Source organism: Phascolarctos cinereus, unplaced genomic scaffold (genome assembly GCF_003287225.1).
Source record: "Phascolarctos cinereus isolate Bilbo 61053 unplaced genomic scaffold, phaCin_HiC Scaffold_3;HRSCAF=262, whole genome shotgun sequence".
NCBI lineage: Eukaryota > Metazoa > Chordata > Mammalia > Diprotodontia > Phascolarctidae > Phascolarctos > Phascolarctos cinereus.
This window is the reverse complement of record NW_027555736.1, coordinates 220,008,935-220,029,194: the sequence shown is the minus strand read 5'-3', so window position 1 is coordinate 220,029,194 and position 20,260 is coordinate 220,008,935. Positions and strand designations below refer to the sequence as shown.

The 20,260-nt window shown below is 34.9% G+C and overlaps 1 protein-coding gene across 1 annotated transcript in view; it reads right to left on the bottom strand.

Moving 5' to 3' along the window:
* CEP128 (centrosomal protein 128) overlaps window positions 1–20,260 on the bottom strand; it is a 507,255-nt gene that overhangs the window by 288,351 nt on the left and 198,644 nt on the right. The window contains 1 exon segment of the mRNA XM_020976328.2: window positions 3,752–3,944. Coding sequence (XP_020831987.1) covers window positions 3,752–3,944 — 193 coding nt within the window.

The following is a 20,260-nucleotide window of genomic DNA, read 5'->3' as shown; positions in this document are numbered from 1 at the left end:
CTTTCCCTCCACTGTAAAAGCTTTTTCTTGTCTGTTTTATGTGAGATAATTTACCCAATTTTACCTCTCCCTTTCTCCTTCTCCCAGTATAATCCTCTCTCACCCCTTAATTTTATTTTTTAGATATCACCCCTTCATCTTCAACTCACCCTGTGCCATCTATCTATCTATCTATCTATCTATCTATCTATCTATCCATCCATATGTATTTTTTCCCTCTAACAACCCTAATACTAAAAGTTTCATGAGTTACAAATTTCATCTTTCCATGTAGGAATGTAAACAGTTCAACCATATTAAGTCTCTTATGATTTCTCTTTCCTGTTCACCTTTTCATGCTTCTCCTCAGTCTTGTATTTGAAAGTCAAATTTTCTATTCAACCCTGATCTTTTCATCAAGAATGTTTGAAAGTCCTCTACTTCACTGAATGTTCATTTTTTCCCCTGAAGGATTTCCCCAGTTTTGCTGGGTAGGTGATTCTTGATTGTAATTCTATCTCTTTTGCCCTCTGGAATATCATATTCCAAGCCCTCTAATCCCTTAATGTAGAAGCTAAATCTTGTGTTATCCTGATTGTGTTTCCATAATAACTGAATTGTTTCTTTCTGGATACTTGCAATATTTTCTCCTTGATCTGAGAACTATGGAATTTGGCTATAACATTCCTAGAGATTTTCTTTTGGGATCTCTTTCAGGAGGTGATTGGTGGATTCTTTCCATTTCTATTTTACACTCTGGTTCTAGAATATCAGGGCAGTTTTCCTGGATAATTTCTTGAAAGATGATGTCTCGGCTCTTTTTGTGATATGGCTTTCAGGTAGTTCAATAATTTTTAAATTATCTCCTCCTGGACCTATTTCCCAGGTTAGTTGTTTTTCCAATGAGATATTTCCAATAAGATATTCTAGTTTTTCATTCTTTTGGCTTTGTTTTATATTTCTTCATTTCTCATAAAGTCATTAGCTTCCATTTGCTCCATTCTAATTTTTAAGGAAGTATTTTCTTCAGTGAGCTTTTGAACTTCCTTTTCCATTTGGCCGATTCTGCTTTTTAAGGCATTCTTCTCCTCATTGGCTTTTTGGACCTCTCTTGCCATTTGAGTTAGTCTATTTTTTTAGTTGTTGTTTTCTTTAGTATTTTTTTGGGTTTCCTTTAGCAAGCTGTTGACTAGTTTTTCATGACTTTCTTGCATCACCCTCATTTCTCCTCCCAATTTTTCCTCTACATCTCTTACTTGCTTCTCAAAATCCTTTCTGAGTTCTTCCATGGCCTGAGACTGAGTCATATTTTTCTTGGAGGCTTTGGATGTAGGCTCGTTGACTTTGTTGTCTTCTGGTTGTATGTTTTGATCTTCTTTGCCACCAAAGTAAGATTCTATGGTCTGACTTTTCTTTTGCACTGTTTGCTCATGATCCCAGCCAATTATTTGACTTTTAAACTCTTTGTTATCATAGGGGTCCGCTTCCAGTATGGAGAATGTACTGTCCCAAGCTTCAGGCGTTTTGTGCAGCTGTTTTCAGAGTACTTCTAGGTACCTGTACATTTTGAGCTCTTCTAAGGTGGTATGAACAAAGGCAAGGTGTTTACTCCTTTCCTGGCCTGTGCTCTGGTATATTAGTGACCACAAGCACTCTTTTCTGCCTTGGAACTGTGAGGAGGATTCTCTCTGTACTCCCACCACAAGTTCTACCATGCCAGCACCCCTCCTCACCCTAGGATCACCACCCAGAACTGTGATCCAGATCTTAGTATGGGCAAAGCAAGAAAATTTTGCCTCAGCACCAGCAAAGAGATCCCTGAAATTCCCCTCTGATCAGCTACTCGATTCTCTCTCCATCTGTGGGCCCAGAGCTCTAGAAGCAGCCACGGCCCCACGTCTGCACCAGGACTGCGGCCAGACTGAGTTCCTCTCTCACCACAGTCCTTTCCTACTGACCTTCTAAGTTGTCTTTGGCATTTTCAGGTTGAGAAGTCTGGAAGCCACCAAAGCTGTCTGTCATTCAGTCCCCTGAGGCCTGCTCCAGGTTTGCTGAGGCCTGATCTTTGCATTCCTCTCCCAGCCTGGCACAATAGACCTTTCCAATCAACCATCCAGGTTTTCTTGGGCTGGAAATTTTTTTCACTCTGTCTTTTTGTGGGTTCTGCTGCTCTAGAATTTGTTTAGAGTCATTTTTTGCAGGTATTTGGAGGGGTTTGGGGGAGAGCTCAAGCAAGTCACTGCTTTTACTCTACCGTCTTGGCTCTGCCCCAACAAATCTCTATATATTTCCATAAGCTATTTGCCATGCTGGAATGTGCTTTTCCTCTTTAGTTCTACCTTTTAGAATCTTTATCTTATAGGCTTTCCTTGGGAATCATCTCATAATAAAAGCCTTTCCTCATCACCCCTGCTATAAATACTCTTTCCCCAAATTACCTTGTATTGTCTGTATATTATATCCCCCCTACTCCAGTAGACTATAAGCCATTTGAGGGTGGAGACTTTCATTTCTTAATTTGTTTTCCCAGAATACATCACAGTGCTTTGCACATAGTAGGTATTAAAAAATGTTTAACTGAAAGGAAGTAATTAGAAATATATGATACCATTCTATCTGAGGTTTGGGGTATGTTATTTTGTTTTTTTCTGATTTCAAAAAAGCATTTGATTTGGGAGAAAAATATAACTTAAAATGCCTCTCCAAATAAGGTATATCTCACCATAGGTAAAAAAAAAATCATAAGAATTTATGACAGATACAAATACCAAAATAACTTTGTTCAATGCCATGCTGAATACTGACATCAAAGAAAGTATAAAACAGGGGATATAAGCTCACCTGCCATGACCTGTATAAATTCCAAAGAGGAATCTCTATTCAAGAGGAAGTTCCCTGAATGTTCCTACATCTAGATAATATTGGTTTAATCACATTGCTCTTTGGAACAATATAAAGCCTCTTCAATGAAATTCATAGTCATTTAAAGAGATCAGTCTACACTAAAAAAAAAATAGAAAATGTTTGTTGCCCAAATTACAACTTGCAACTAAATAGCTGGGCAATTGAGTTAGCTCTTCAGGATTTTTATCTTACATATGTACTACAGGCAGACGATAAACCACATCCAGAAAAGGAGGTCAGACTTGATTGCATTTCAGAAATTATGCACCACTTTCAAAGATCCTAAGATACTCACTAATATCTCTTTAAGATTAGCATTATCCTATGATGCCATGAATCATAGAATACTGCTATTTAAAAAGAAACAAATTGGTAGATGCCTAAAAGGAGAGTGAAAAAAGATAGTCAGGGAACTAATAACTACTTAAGATGAACGGCATATGAGATGTGGCATATAGGACATCATCAAGGCCATAAAACACCAGAAATTGAGTTGAGTTGTTTATTTAGTGAGTATGAAGCACAATCAAAAGGGTAGCCTACATATTGTGCCAGTGCATGGGATAGATCATTTGTAGAGGATTTATGGAAAGACCTGAACAAGAATGGGCAAGGATGAGGAGGCATACATGGCTTGTAATCTGCATGGTGGATGGAGTGTACATGCCAATAAGCTTATGAATCCATCAATGAATCAAGGTAAAGATGCACAGGTAATTAATAAAAAATAAAATGAACAAAGAATTGTTTTAAAATTCCTAAGTGCAGTCAGTGGAATGATGAAAATAGCTTCTTCAGGTTCCTTCTCATCCTAAGATTCTATGAACATAGATGTATTATCTGTTTACCATTAGAGCCATCAACATACCTTTCCTTTCTCGATGGCTTTCTTCTAGAAGTTGCTCCTGTTTTTCTATCTGGTCAAATAGAGATTGATGCTCAGACTCCTTCATTTGAGTCATGTCCTTGAGTTGATGTCTGTACAATAACAGCTGCTGCTTCAGCTTTTTTTCTTTGTTCTCTCTCTCTCTCACTTCTTCACAGAGCCACTGAAGCTTAGTCTTGAAAAGATAAGTATAAGGAACCAATAAAATACACTAAAAAGTAATAACATTTTTAAAACATCTAGAAAAATTAAATACAACCATGTGACCTGAACATAAATAACAAAAGTTAGCAATTTTGTTTTTAAAAAAGAAAAAGCGTTAATAATCTGAAATTTTAAATTTGAACAGAAAAACACAACAGGTACAGAGTTTTAAGTCATATAGGCCTTGGATTTGTACTTTGCATTTGTGTATTTCATAACTCTAGGAGTTTCTATGAGGAAATCAAGTATGTTGAACATAGCATTTCATGTTCCATAGAATTATCAGCACTATAATTTCCCTTGTCAAGAAAGAGTATATTATTTGTGAACGTAATTGTACATCTTATCGAAGATTTGCATAGCCACAATTTTTTATTCTTCAAATCAATTTGCTATGACCTTTGTGAATGTTGATCAAGTTCTGACATGTATACTGCCTGGGTGTCAGCTATAGCTAAAAACTTTGAAACTTAATCCTTATAGATACTATGAAAATTTAAGAAAAAGTATAACCAAAAATGTACATATATTTATGATGAAACCAACAAAGCATTTTTATGAGTAAGACACTGTACTTGGAAGTCTACCAAAATTAAGTATTAAACAGAAATCCCACCTATCCTTCAAGGCTCAGTTCCAGCAGGTAGATAATACACTGGATACAACTGCTGGGCTTAGACCCAGGGAGATCTGAGCTCAAATACAGTCTCAGCCACTTACTGTGTGACCTAAGGCAAGTTACTTAATGTCTTTAAGCCTCAGTTTCCTCAACTGTAAAAAACAGTGATAAAAAGAACAGTTACTTCCCAAGCTTTTTGTGAAGCTCAAATGAGAAAATCTTTGTAAAGTGTTTAGCAGTGTGCCTGGCACACTGTAGATGATTAATAAGTACTCGTTCCTTTCCTTTCTATATATTTTCATTTTATTATGTAAATAAGATGTCATTATTCATTTTCAAAATAGGCAGATAAATAACTACAATTTTACAACCCAATAAGACTGAAATAATTAAATTTTCAAATAGGCTATCTCCTCTTCTTAAGACTATTTGTTATTTTAGTTCATACCTGATCAATAGCAATGATAATGTAATCACTTCATTATATTCATTATAACAGCTGAAACACAACATGTTTGAATGAGCTGTTGTTTTCTTAAAAATGGGAAATGGAGAAAAGGGAAGGCTCTGACTCCATTACCATTTTGTAATGAACTTTAACCACTACAAAACAGCTGCCACAATGAGAATGGCAGTTTAAGAAAAGGTTATTGACACCAGAAATTATAGGAAGATTCCCCCCTTTGGGGGCATAGACTTAGTGATCAATTTAAATTATGTATAGAAATGAGAGGAACTGTGCAACACATTTTACTGCAAGTCTATAAAGATCTAGGACCTAGCAAGACATAAACTGGTAACTAGAATCACCCATTAGAAGTTTGCTGTCTTCGTGGACTGACAGAGGAAAATCCCTTGAGAACTCAACCAATAAATCGTACTGGAACTGGAACATAATTATACTCTGAACTGCTGCCCATAATTGACTGGATATAGCATTGACCTATATAAATTGGAGAACAGTGTTTGTGAAAGACGTTGACATACAAAATACTTATTATTCTACCAGCTTCATGGAACATAAGGATTTCAAAATAGAAAGACCTTTAAAATCATGAAGAAACCAGATGAAATACCTATCAACTTGGCATTTGGTCTACTACCAGAGTTGTTCTGAAGATGTTTTCAGCAAGTGTACAAAAGATAAGCTTACTTTTAAAGCACTAATTAAACTACTAAAACCAGTCATTTTACATACACATGTGAAAATTCACAAACATTAAATATAAGCAAATAACAAGAAAGCAAATTGTCCTAAGACCATTGCTAGCTAAATTCCAATGAACAAGATGTAAAGAACAATTTTCTATAACAAGAAGAACAATAAAGGGCCAAGTGAAATCTATTATTGTTCTGCCTAACCTTAAATCATTATCATCTCTCCTAAATAAAATGAAGTATGGCTTCCAAATTAAAGGACTCAAATCAAAACATTTTATTTAGTTACTTGATACTTAATATACATCAAGCTCCAAAAAGAAAAATTCAAACAACTCCGTCTTGTGGAATGTCTTTTGGACTGGGTAAGCATAATATCCTTATCGTATGACAAAAAATGGAGACTAAAAGCTTTGAACTTGAATCTGTAAGTCATATAAAATGAATAGATGAAGGGACACATATATACTTCTATCAAGAAGTTTGTGGTTGAATATGTTAGGCACTGGAATCCTGAAATCACAGCTAAATGGGAAGCACATGTTTAAAGCAGATAATATCTACAGAATGTCTACCTTCAGAAATGTAAAATGGACTGTAACAGATTTGGAATGTATCCTAACTAAAATCTATATAACTAACAAAACAAAACAAATGATAAAAAGATCAAAATCATGCAGAACTATTTTTTGGAATAAGTAGACATCACTTCACCTGGCAATTGTAAAGGATGATAACACGTACACACCCAGTGAGTGGCTTACCTCTGGATAGATCCTATGAAATATCGAAGATACAAGGGTAGAACAAAAAAGTCCTCCATGGCTGACATCCCAAAGAAAGCCAACAATGCATCAGCAAAGAAGCACCAAGCAAATGCCTGAGTTGTACAGACTATTTCACGAAATCAGAAAGGTTTATGATAGAGATTCAAGATCAGGGTACTGCTGCTAGAAATCATGGTCTCCTTTACTAAAGTCAACTGGATGAAGAGATGAATTAGATGGCACAGCAGCAGGATATTGCAGTAAGGGAAGACTTCAATTATCTAGACTTCTGCTTGTACATTCACCTTTTTCAAAAGTTGAAGAGTTGAGGCTTACCTTAAAGATAGTTACATCCTTAAAAAAGCGAATGGAAGAGGAGGATACTATCACCCTAGAGTTACTTTTACCAAGAAGGAGGAAATGGTTTCTGTGGGAGAAATGATAGTCAAGATCCATAAAGATAAATGACTGTTCCAAAAGAGATATATCATGATAGAGGTGGAAACAAAAGCCAAGTTTTAGACTGACTCAAAAACTAGATTCTGAGACAATAGATTCCAAAGCATTTCTTTAAAAAGACAGAATACAATAGATAAACATTTTGAATAGAAAGAAGGTCCAAAAGAAATGGGAAACCAAATAACAGAATGTTGAAGTTTCAATCAGAAATTATTCTATTGAGGTAGAAAAATGGGAGCTTCCTAAAGTGACCAACATGTGTGCAGAGAGAACTTACTGACCAATACAAATTTTTAACACATGTACAGATATGCAAAGATAGGCAAGGACAAATAATTGCAGCTGAAAATAACACACAGATATATGAGTACATATACAAAGAATATACAGCATACAAAGACTATACAAAACCAGATACATAAAATGGAACACACATTGAACAATTGTGTTGATAACACCAAAGCCCAAAATGGTGAAGAATTCTGTGAATAATATAAAGGAATTTTTTTTAAAGCTATGTTAGGAGCAAGAGAAGACAAAAAAAAAAAAGACAGACCTGTTTCTGAGGGTAGATAGATAAAGTAAGTCATAAAGGAAGACAGTGAGAATTCACCTTTAAATTCTCTTGTTTTTACTTTTCTGTTTACATGTATTACCGAAAAGAATGTAAGTGCTAAGAGAACTGGAATTTTTTTTCTATTTTGCCATCATATCTCCCGATAATAGCACATTATCTTGAAGATAGTAGGTATTTAATAAATATTTTTGAATAAAATTGCATTGAACTAAGATCTTATTTGCATCTGTTTTACTCTTTGAATATGAAAAATTGATGGAATGACTAGTTTTTGTTGTTGTTCAGTCATTTACAACTCTTTGTGACCCCATTTGGGGTTTTCTTGACAAAGATACTGGAGCAGTTTGCCATTTCTGTCTCCAGCTATTTTACAGATGAGGAAACTGGGGTAAACAGGGTTAAGTGACTAATCTAGGGGCACACTGCCAGTATCTGAGGCCAAACTGAACTCAAGAAAATGAATCTTACTAACTCCAGGCCCAGTGTCTATCTACTGTGCCACCTAGTTGCTCAAATGACTAGCAAATAGTAGAAAATCACAACAAATAAGGAAATGGTAAGACAGCATTTTAGCTGTCACTAGTGAATTCAAATTCACCTGAAGGAATAACTTCCATGGATCTTGATAAAACAACCATACATAGTTGCTGTGCATCTATTGCTAATCTTTGAAAGATCTTGGAGAATGGAAGAGATGGCCCAATACTATAAAAGGGTCAATGCTATCCTAATTAAAAAAAAAAGTCAGTAAATTTCTTTTTCTGGCAAAATCCTATAATATTTTACTAGAGGGATGATAAATAAAAAACTAGAAAAGGAAAGAGTGATTACAAAGAGTCAGAATAGTTTTATCAATAACATACTTTGTCAGACTAACCTCACTTCCTTTTTTTGACATAGTATTTCAAGACAGGCCTAACTTAGGCTAGGCCAGTTATTCAGGTTTGGGAATGGAATGCAATGAAATGAGATCATTTTGTAGCATAAAATTTAATAAGGCTGATTTTCTTTATAAAAAAAATTTTTTTAATGTAATTGGTAAAAATAGGCATGTCTACCCTCCAATTCTGCATTTAACAGTGTACTAATGCTGGGTCAAAATAGACTTCCCAAAGGATACTGAAAATACTGCCAAGCCTCAGCACACCAATTCCCTATTAGTTCAGTTTGGTTTGTTGTTGTTTTAAATACTCTTAGTCCTGTAGACTAGTGATGTCAAACTCAAATAGAAATGGATCAACCATCAGAAGATAACTATAGCCTGCATATTTATTTCAAAACTACATATTAGCATTTTGATATTCTACTGTATTTTTATTTACTCTGTTAAATATTTCGCAATTACATTTTAATCTGATTGGGCTGCAACTGGGCATATCATCCACCAGCTGTGTGTTTGACACCCCTGCTTTAGATCAACTGCTTCCCTTGCATTTAAATTCTCTGATAAAGTTATCCTTTCCAACACATATAAGGAATCCATACGAGTCATTCCCCAATAGGTAAATGGGCAATGATATAAATAGGTAGATTTCAAAAGAAGAAAGGCAAGCTATCAACAACCATATATCAAAACTCTCCAGTCACTGATAGTAAAAGAATAAAAATGTAAACAGCTCTGAGGCTCTACCTCACACCTATCAGATGGACAAAAATGGAGGAGAAAAAGAAAATAACAATTGCTACAGGGACTGTTGTAAGACAGACACACAAATGTACTGCTATTGGAACTATGAATTGCTCTGACTGTACTGGGAAAGAATTTCAAACTCTACATGAAAAGTCAATTCATACATTTAACTCAGTAAAACTACTACTAGGCTTACATACATAAAAGGAAAGAGAAACCTAATAGGAATTGTATGACCTGATAAAGAATGAAGTGAGCAAAACCAGGAGAAAGAAAAATTTGCAGTGAGTACAATATTGTAAGGAACAACAATTATGAAAGATTTAAAAACTACCATCATAGAAGTAACCAATTACAACTCCAGAGACCTGAATATCAGTCATGTTTTTCAACTCTTGGCACAGTAGCGATGGACTAGAGATACAGAATGAAATATATTTTCAGATATAGTCAATATGTGAATTTGTTTTTTGGGGGGGAGGGGGGCATTGAAGACTAAGGGGATTAGTGATTGTGGTTTTTTAATAAAAGAAATATAAGACTTTTTAAAAGTTCCTTGCAAACCTAAAAAAAGAAAATCAACAAAGATAAATGTAAGATTCTGTATCTGGATTTTAAGAAAAATTTACAATATATAACTAAAATTATAGGACTGGAGAGGTGTGAATAGATGATAATTCTTTTAAAAAAGAAGTGGAAATTTTAGTGAGCTGCAAGCTCAGTATGAGGCAACAATATCAAATAGCAATCAAAACCACTAATACTAATATAATCTGTGTTAACAGAAGAATCCAGAGTAAAAAAAGGAGGCAAAGGTTTCCCTATACTCTGCAGGGGTCAGATCCATCTTAGTTACTATGTTCAGTTCCAGCTATCGCTTTTTAACAATGATATAGACAAGCTGAAGAATATCTAGAAGAATATGAATATTATGCTGAATATGCCATGTGAGGATCAGGTAGGGAACTAGGAATATTTCATCTGGAAGAGAAAGATTTAAGTGGAACATGGTAGCTTAAGGTGTATTTTTAAGTGGTTGAAATTATCAAGTGATAGAAGAATTAGACTTGTTCTGCACAGTAATGAACCACTAAAATGAACTAGTGAGAGATTTTATATATCAGACATTAAGATGTTCATACCATTTAAATAGCAAATTAAACACCACATCCAGAAAATAATAATCACTGTTTAAACCACTTTGTAGTTGTATACAGTATAACTGCTTAAAAAATAGTAACTTCAAGAACTTGGACTCACTGATCCCCATACAATTTTTGGAGAGTGAGCGATAGTAAATAATGCTGTTTTCATGTAAATGCTGCTATTTTTCTCCAGATGGGAGAACTAGAAGTTTTAATTCTGCAACTAGAGTAGAAGTTGCATATAGATATAAATACATACACATACATACATATACACATACACATACATATACATATATATGTATATGTATATAATTTGATGTAAAGAAAAACTTGTGCAAACTGGAATGGGCTGCAGCAGGAAAGAGTGAGCTTCCCTCAATGGAGATCTTTCAGCAAAGGCACTTTGGGGATGCTGTAGAAGAGATTATTATCCTGGTATGGGCTGCAGTAGATGGCCTATGGTCCCTTCTATGATTATGTGCGGCATTAAGATTAAGAGATAGATCTTTTTTATTAAGAGATAGACCTTGATCAGTCCTCCACATATTCTCAAAACTACCAGCAAATAACATAATAATATTTTGAGAAAGGGAGGAAATCTTTAAAATGTCATTTCTAAATATATATAATAAAGCTACCTTATGCTGCTTGACACACGGTGCTTACATCTTCTTCATACTTTTAAGAAAAAGACTAACCAAGTAAATTATAGTTTTCTATTGCTTGAAGACTTCCTTTCAGAATAATGATAATACAATTTAGTCAAATTGAAAACTCCTCAAGGGCATATATACCCAATAAGCATATCATTTGCTATAATACTCTACATACATTGAAGGTGCAGTAAATTATTGTTAAATTAAGAATGAGACACAGTTAAATTCTTAAAGAAGAAGCTTCTTGCTCTCCACTACTATGACAGATGCAGTGTAGTAGTGACCATCCAGCAGGCTGCTTTGCCTTTTTGTTGTGGTGGTAGTGGTTTGTTTCTGTTTTTTGGTATTTCCATGCCCGGAAATTTTTCAAAACTTGAAAGTCCCAAACTTCAGAGAATAAATGAACCCACCCAAAAATAACAAGAGAGTTTAGAAGCTCAGCATTATCCATTTTCACTATTATAATGTAATTACTAAAATGAACAAGTGAGAAAATTTACAAATCAAACACTAAAATGTCCATGTCATTCAAATACAAATCTAAACACATTCAGAAAATGATAATCTCTGTATAAGTAATTTTATTCAATTATTTATATTACTATTTATTCTTAACTGCAAAAAAAAACTCTAAGAAATTTGACTAATTAATCCCCACATAATTTGGAAAAAGTAAGCTGATAGTAAATGCTGCTATTTTCATATTTTAAATGTAGAAACTGAAGCAGAGAAAGGTTAAGGCACAGTTTCTCATTTACCTAATCTCCATCTACCTGAGGGAGCACACTACTGAAGGGCATTCCACAGAGCTTTATCTCAGGAAATAGTTGTTAAATATCATTATTCAGGATTGCATGATGGACCAAAAGACTGGCCTCATTAGCTTTTCTAATACCTTGAGCTTCACTGGGGTGAAATAGAAATTTAAAACAGAAAATACTTCAAAACAATTTTGGCAAACTGAAAAGATGCATAAACAAGCTGAAAATTAATAGATGCACAGTGGAATAATGTACATAGAAGAAGTAACACATAAACACGTAGATAGAAATTTTTTTTAAACCATAAGTTAAAGATGAAGTGTTATGATAATATGGCAAAAGCAGATAGGAATAGACAATCTGCTAGTCTATAGCTAAATATAAACATAAAATATATAAACATAAACAAAATACATTGCCCTACAAGAGCTAATTAGGTATAAATAAATATATATATATATATATATATACATACACACACACACACACACACATATATATATATATATCAAATTCTTTATTTATTTATTTTTAGTTTGACATTCACTTCTATAAGATTTTGAGTTTTAAATTTTCTCCCCCTCCCTCCTTCACCCCTCCCCACAATGGCGTGCAATCTGATATAGGCTCTACTTATACAAGCATATTTTCCCATTAGTCATGATGTAAAGAAGAATTAGAATTGATGGAGGAACCACAAGAGTGAAGCAATAAAAAAAAACAACAAAAGAAAAGGAGAGCAAATAGTATGCTTCTATATGCATTCAGACTCCATAGTTCTTTCTGTGGATGTGGACAGCATTTTCTATCATGAGACCTTTGGAAATGTCTTAGATCTTTGCATTGCTGAGAAGAGCCAAGTCTATCAAAGTTAGTCATCGAACAGCATGGCTGTTACTGTGTACAATGTTCCCCGAGATCTGCTCATTTCACTCAGCATTGGTTCATTAAGTCTTTCCAGGTTTTTCTGAAGTCCACCTACTCTAATTAGGCATATATTAAATAATACTTGGCTAGTAAGGACTTTTTTTTTTCTGCTAAGGAGGCAACAACTGTAGTACCTGCAAAGGCAGTTATTCAAGTGGTTTACTATGGAATATTTTTCCTTTACTACAAGGCACAGGCTAGATAAAGGTCCATTGGCCTGGGGGTGAAGAAGCAACACTACTACTGGATCTTGTGGGCACAGGCTTCTGTCTTGTCCACATTGGGATAAGAGAAAAAAGGGTATTTGAGATTTTGGCTGTGATTTGGCCTATTTGGCACATATAGTCCCCTTTCTCTTTCAGGTAGACAACATTCACAAATTGAAGAATCTAAGGATTAACAAAACTTAGATTTAACTAAATTAAATTATTAATATTAACAACTACACTTTACTTACAAAAATACAAATGTAAAAGATGCCATTGAGACTTTATGGTGTGTCTAGGCATACCTGGCACATCCTATACACACAGCTATGCAAATGAACTTCATTTCAAATCCTGGGAAAAAATCTATAACACAGTATTAAAGGTAGTGTTAGTGAAGATCTCAAAAAATAGATCACAGTTAGTAAGGCATCCTCACCAACAGTTTAACATGCCAGACTAATCTCATTTCCATTTCTGACAGTTACTAGTCTAGATCAGGGAAATGCTATATGGCTCATGTAGATTTTGGCAAAGCAGTTAATAAAGACTCTCATGCTATACTTGTGGAAAAGATGGATCAATGTGGCTACATCCTAGCATAGTTGCAAGAAATCTAAACTGGTTGAATGGAAAAACCGAAAGAGAAGTCATCAATGTTTTGATAACAATTTAGAGGGCATTTTATAGTGAAGTGCCCCAGAGATCTGACTCATCATATTGTGTTATTTATATGATGTTTTTATTAATGACTAGGTAAGGGCATAAATGGAATTCCTTTGAAAGTTGCAGATGACATCTCAGATCACAGTTCCAAAAAGATCCTGATAACAGTGAGTTGAATATAGTAAAATTAAATTTAACCTGGATGAATTAAAAAAAAATTATAACTGTCTAAAAAGTTGGCTTCACAAAATGGGAAAATAAGGGCAGAAAGATTCAGATTTAATAGATTTCAACAGTATAGAGTAGAATGTCAACCAGAAAAAAAAAAAGGCAATGTGATGTTAGGTTATATTAAGAGAGATGAGATACTTAGGCATATACCCCATGGAGTTCAATGACAGAGGGCACAAAATACATACATGCGTGCATGCGTATATGTGTGTGTGTGTGTGTGTGTGTGTGTGTTTTGTATGTGTATATGTATACACACATACTTATAGGAGGATTTTTTTGTAGTGACAAACAACTGGAAAGAAAGTAGATACTCAGCAGGTATGGTACCACATGCCTATAGTTCCTGCCACTAGGAGAGGTTACAATTGGTAAATAGTTTAAATACAGGAGTCCTAAGCTGCAGTAGGGCTAAAATTTCTATCAGACGTTCCCATTAAGTCCATCCCAACTAAACCCTGAATGGAAGCGGAGGCACTACAGGACTTTAGGAGAGAAGAACCAGTCCAGGTCAGAAAAAGAACAGATCAAAGCTTCCATGATGATCAGCAATGGGAACTGGCTGGTAAGCGGCAGTTGGGCTTCTTGTCTGGTTAAGGTAGCGAGATCCCGTCTCAATAGCAACAACAACAAATGTGGCCAATGTGCTGCTTTGTTTTTATTAATCCAAACTTTAAAAAAAAATAAAAGGAGGTAGTTTGGGTGGGGTAGGGGTGAATCATTGGGAAGTAACAATGATTTTTTTAAAGTATATAATAAAGCCATCAGTCAACAATTCATTAAATACTTGGTATGTATTAAAGACCTGTACTAAGCACTGAGAATACAAAGGAGGGCATCATCTTGCTCTGCTCCATGTGTCAGATATTTAAAAGGATATCAATAAGCTGAAGAGCACCCAGAGGAAGTTGATCAGGACAGTGACGTGCCTTGTAATCATGTCATTTAAACTTCAGCGGAATGAACTAGTAAGATGGCTAGCCTGGAAAAAAGGATTAATGGAGAAGGGAGAAATGATAGCTGTCTTCAAGCATCTGATGGCCTCTCAAATGGGAAGTGCTTGGTGTCACTTGGTTCAAGACAGCAGAACTAGGAGCAATTTGTGAAAGTCAATCAACAAGCATTTATTATACACTTACTATGTGCCAAGCAATGTTCTAAGTCCTAGGGATACAAAGAATATGGGGGAAAAAAGAGACCCTACTCTCAAGGAGCTTGCATTATAATGGGTTTGGAGAGACAGCAAAAAAATTAACTAGGTACATAAAAGATATGTACAAAGTAGATGGAAAGTGATCTGAAAAGGGAGGGATTGTAAAAAAAGGGAACCAGGAAAGGCCTCCAACAGAAAGGCAAAAAAGACAATAGAAAAATCAATAAATTTTATTGTTAATTCATGGCTCTTACAGGTTTGAATGGGTAGAGACTGAAAACAGCCAGTAGGTAGATTTGTTGATGATCTGTTTATTTTTTAATCATACCTTGTGAATCCCTGACTCCATTAATAGAAGTATTTAAAAATATTGTATTAATCTAATAAACCATGCTCATCTCCTCATGGTAAGATGTAATCAACCAATAATCAATTAAGAAAATTATGCTGTTCAAAAATAGTTGTGTATTCATTAAAAATTTCTCAAGGAAGCAAATCAAAATATATTACAAAACAATAATATCAGTTAAATGATAATTAAAGACAGGGCTATTAATCTCAAAGTAAACATAAGTTCTGTTAATTACTCCCAAGATAATTTTACATATCACATATGCAATCAGCAAGTATCATTAAATAAAAATTTAGAAAGAATCTCTAAATCAGGACAGGATTTTTTTTTAACTTTCTAGCTGACAGTTTACAACAATACATGCTTACAAGAAGATAGTAAGTTGTTAAAATCATTAACTGTATTTACAACACATCTCTAATTAGTTTGCCACTACTAACTCATTAGCTTAAACAGCACTAACTTGATTATGAGAAATAAATAAAATGTGAAAGAAGTATTATCATGGACTAAATTAGCTCCAGAAGATCCAACTCTACTGTTCTATGTACTGCTTTCTTCCAAAGAACAATGTTTTAATGATAATGATTTTGATCCAAATATTTAGAACTCAAGAAATGAAAACATATGAAGATACAAAAATAAAAGATACTGCTCTAACTTAAGAATCAGAATTAAGTCTAAACTAAAACTGTCTACTCTAGTTCTTAAGCTATTACTTTCAAACATCTCTTAAATCACTGAAATGAGGTCAGAAAGACCTCAGTTCAAAACTAGCCTGACACACTTAATAGCTGTATGACCCTGGGTAAATCACTTAACCTATTTGCTCCAGTTTCCTCATGTGTACACAATAGAACCTACCTCCCAGGATTGTTGTGAAGATCAAATGAGATAATAATTATAAAACACTTAACACAATACCTGACAGACAGCTCTATATAAATGGTAATTATGATTATAATAACAATAATAATTGTTATTGCAATTCATAGTGTAGACTGCAATTCATATACAGTTCCGTATCCTGGGCAATACATGTAAATGACCATTAAGCCCTCCCAAGAGGATATAACCAACATACTGGCAGTCTTCCACTAGGTCCTTTTCATTTTGCAGGCATGAAAGAGGACTTAAGATTATTTGTCTCTTTGCCCTTGTTTGCCTTTATGTGGCTGGCCAACATCTTTCTCCATGAAGATATAGCCCTGATGATATGTTTTATACCATTTCTCTTCTAAAAGTACTCTTTGGTACCATGTTGCATCATACTTGCAGGCTTCATACATCTATCTCTATTGCCTTCTTTTGCAATGTCCTAAATGTTGTCTAGCTTTATCTCATTATCCTCTTCAGTTCTTGGTCTGTTTCATTATCAATCTAAAATATTTGTCCATAATATATGAACTGATAAATTAGTTAAAAGGGCTGTCCAGCTATCTGCAATATCATAACTTGATTTTTCATTCACGCGTTATCAGATCAACCTTCTTTGACTGGTCATGAATAAACCTGAGAGGATTTTGAAGTGTTCCAAGGTTTGTTAGAATCAATACAATGACATCTGGAAATAGAAGCATCTGGGGACTTCATCATTTACTCTTTTGCGACATAACCAAGAAGATGGAGGAATGGACATTATCTCTAGTTCCTCTCAACTCTTCAGAGAGAGAGAGAGAAAAATTAAGCGGCAGAGGTGAAGCAATTGCAACTATTTCCTTCAGACAAGGTGAGGGGGATGGGGGCAAAGAGAAAGGAAGGGAATAAACATTCATATAGCACCTACTGCATGCCAGACATGGTGGCAAGCACTTTATAAATATTATCCCACTTGATCCTCATAACAGCCCTGGGAGGCAGATGCTGTTATTATCTCCACTTTACAGTTGAGGAAGCAGAGGCAGACAGGTGAAGTAACTTTCCCAGGATCACACAGCTAGCAAGTGTCTGAGTCAGATTTGAACTTAGGTCTTTCTGACTCCAGGCCCAGCACTCTAGCCAACTAGATGCCTAAAAAGAAACAAGAAAGCAAGCTCCACAAGGTAATAATCTTCTGAATTTTTAAGTAGTAAATGTGAATCCCTAATGTACTCAGCATTCCTCTCTCACAAGCCTTCACCCTCTAACAAGGAATATAAACTAACCCGTCAGTTTCTGTTTTGACCCCTTTCAGGATTTCCTTCCAGTTGCAGTCTGCCCTTCCCCAGCATCCTGATGCACTAAGCAGCAGTTACCAACCCTTCCCAGTTACCTGCAGAGGAGAGAAAGTGGTCAGATTAGACCACCACACTCCCTTCAGCCTAGGGAGGCACACAGGTGAGGGAAACCCAAGGCAGCAGAAACTCTGCCCAGGGTACCAGTGCCCACTCTGCCATCTCCCAAGTCTGCAAAAAATAGCAGACGCTGACTTAGCACAGACAGAGAACTAAGGAGTGGAGAGAGCTAGGACTGGGGGCTAGTCTATGCAACTATACTGCACCTGAAGGAAAGATTTGTTTGAATTCATTTAGGCCCTGTTCTCCCCATGTCAGCCCCCAAGAAGCTACTTAGGTTAGAAGCTAAAGCCAGTGAAAAACAAATTTCTCCAATGTGGTAGAAGGTTGACATAGTTTAAAGATTCTATCTTGGACCTGGAGGGTAAAGGTCCTGGGATGAAATTATAATGAGAAGTGAAGGAGTCAGAAAGTGAGCTAAAGGAGTATAGAAAGCAAAAAGTCTGAAATTACCAAAGATTTCATAAGGAAGAAAACTCAGTTAAAAACCCAGAACACAAACAGATTAATGAACTGGAAAGTTAATAAACTAAGAAAGGAAGATGAAGGAAACTGAAAAACTTGGTGCAACAGAACCCTGTGGATTCCCAAGAAAATGTGGAACCAAAGCAGGATTTTCCAAAATGGTTCAAGAGAGAAATCTGAATCTTGAGAGATGTTAGAGCAATTAGAACAGTTTGTTTCCTGTACAGCAGAAATACACAGCAGAAAATAAAAATGTGAATCTGCAGTGGTTATACTATCACAAGAAGTACAAGACAGGGCAAAAAAATATGTTGAGAAAATACAAATACATCAAAGTGGAGGACAATTTAGATTTTGAAAAAAAGAAGCAAAAAGCAATAATAGTAAACAAACACAGGATTTCTATTCAAGCAAAACACAATGATCTTGAAAAGACAAGATGTATACAAATAATTCAAGGATCATGGGCCTCCCAGGAGAATATGACAAGTCAAACTACCAAAAAGGAAGAAATTATCACAGAAACTGCATAGAACTTATACACACACACACACACACACACACATATATACAATGTATGTGTGTATATATATATATATACGTATATATATATGTATATATATATATATACGTATATATATATATACGTATATATATATATACGTATATATATATATATATATACACACACACGCACATATATCTATGTATGTGTATATGTGTGTGTGTGTATATATATGTATACACACACACACACACACACACACACACACACACACACACACACACATATAAAGCATGACTTGAAAAAAATCCAGATTGCCTCCAAGAAACTTGATGCTTTAAATGTTCAAACTCTAGGACACAAAGTAGTTAGATTTAACTATTGATCAGAGAAACAAAAAATTCTGCAAGTTACTAGAAAAAAAGATCTTCAAATATAAAGACAATGAAATTCAAATAATACAAGACTATTCTGTATCCACTAGAAACTACAGAAGGGAATGGAATAATATATTCCAAAAAATCAAAGAAGCCCCAGGTGAAACCCAAATGAAATACCCTGTAAAACCGAAATTGATTATCAATGAAAAAAGATAGATGTTCAATAAAATAGAGGCATTTAAAGCATTCTTACCAAAAAAAATTTGACTTGCAAACTTTTCAAACAACAAAAATGCCAGAAAGGTAAATAAGTACAACAAACAAGGAAAACACAAGTACTGAAAAAAATTACATTTTCAAGAGGAATTATTAAAAGAAAAAAATTGAAAGAGAAAGACACTTATTAGTCTAAAAGAAATTAAACAGAGGAACCATTAAGAGATTTCTTTCTAAAAGTAAACAAGAGAATAAAGAAGAAACAAGAAGTGACAGTGGAAGAGCAGACCTAAAACATCATGGATTAAATCCAGCACCTCCCTTTAACAGTGAGTAGCAAATAGATTTTGTGGAACTTGCTTTGTATTTTGAATGGAATTGTAGAATGAGATGTTGTATTAAATGGAAGAAAGGAGGTAAGGGATAATGAAGAATGTGATGTATCCTAATGAAGTCCATGATAAACAATGAAATGAAGAGAATTAGTATGGTCTCAGCAAGAAGCGGGGTTTGGGGACAATGAGAGATGTGGCAAAGGAAAATCAAGGGTAAAGAAAAGGGGAAATCCCAACTCACTGATGAAAGGGTATCCAGTTGGGCACTCACTCCCGTGGAAGAGAGCTATATGCTATAATGGGTGAAAGGGAGCTAACAATGTAGGGACCTAATCTGTAGGCATTTGGTATTCAGAGAAACCACCATTTGTGAGAGAGTGTTGTGACTCCATAGACAACATCCTATCTGAGGAAAAGTGAAATCTACACTCCTGTGAACAACTGCTATCCAGAAGGGTGGGAAGGCTTACACTCAAGGAGAAGATTCCATGGCAAATGGGAAAGAAAATGATTAAGGAAAGAGCAGAAGATAAAACTGAACTGAATGGTTTTTGACATGAGAAAATTTCTACTAGGGAGCAATGCTTCTACCTCATTATGTCCCCCAGGAACTGATACTTCTAAGAGAGGCCCAAAAAAACAAAACAAAAAACAAAGGCAAGACAGTAAGACCTACAAGGCAATAACGGAGAAACAGATTAGGGAATGTAAACTTGATACTTAAGATGCTTTAATTCTGTGAGGAATATAAAGAAATTAAGAATGAATAAATAATTATAAAGACCATGAATTAAAGAATAAAA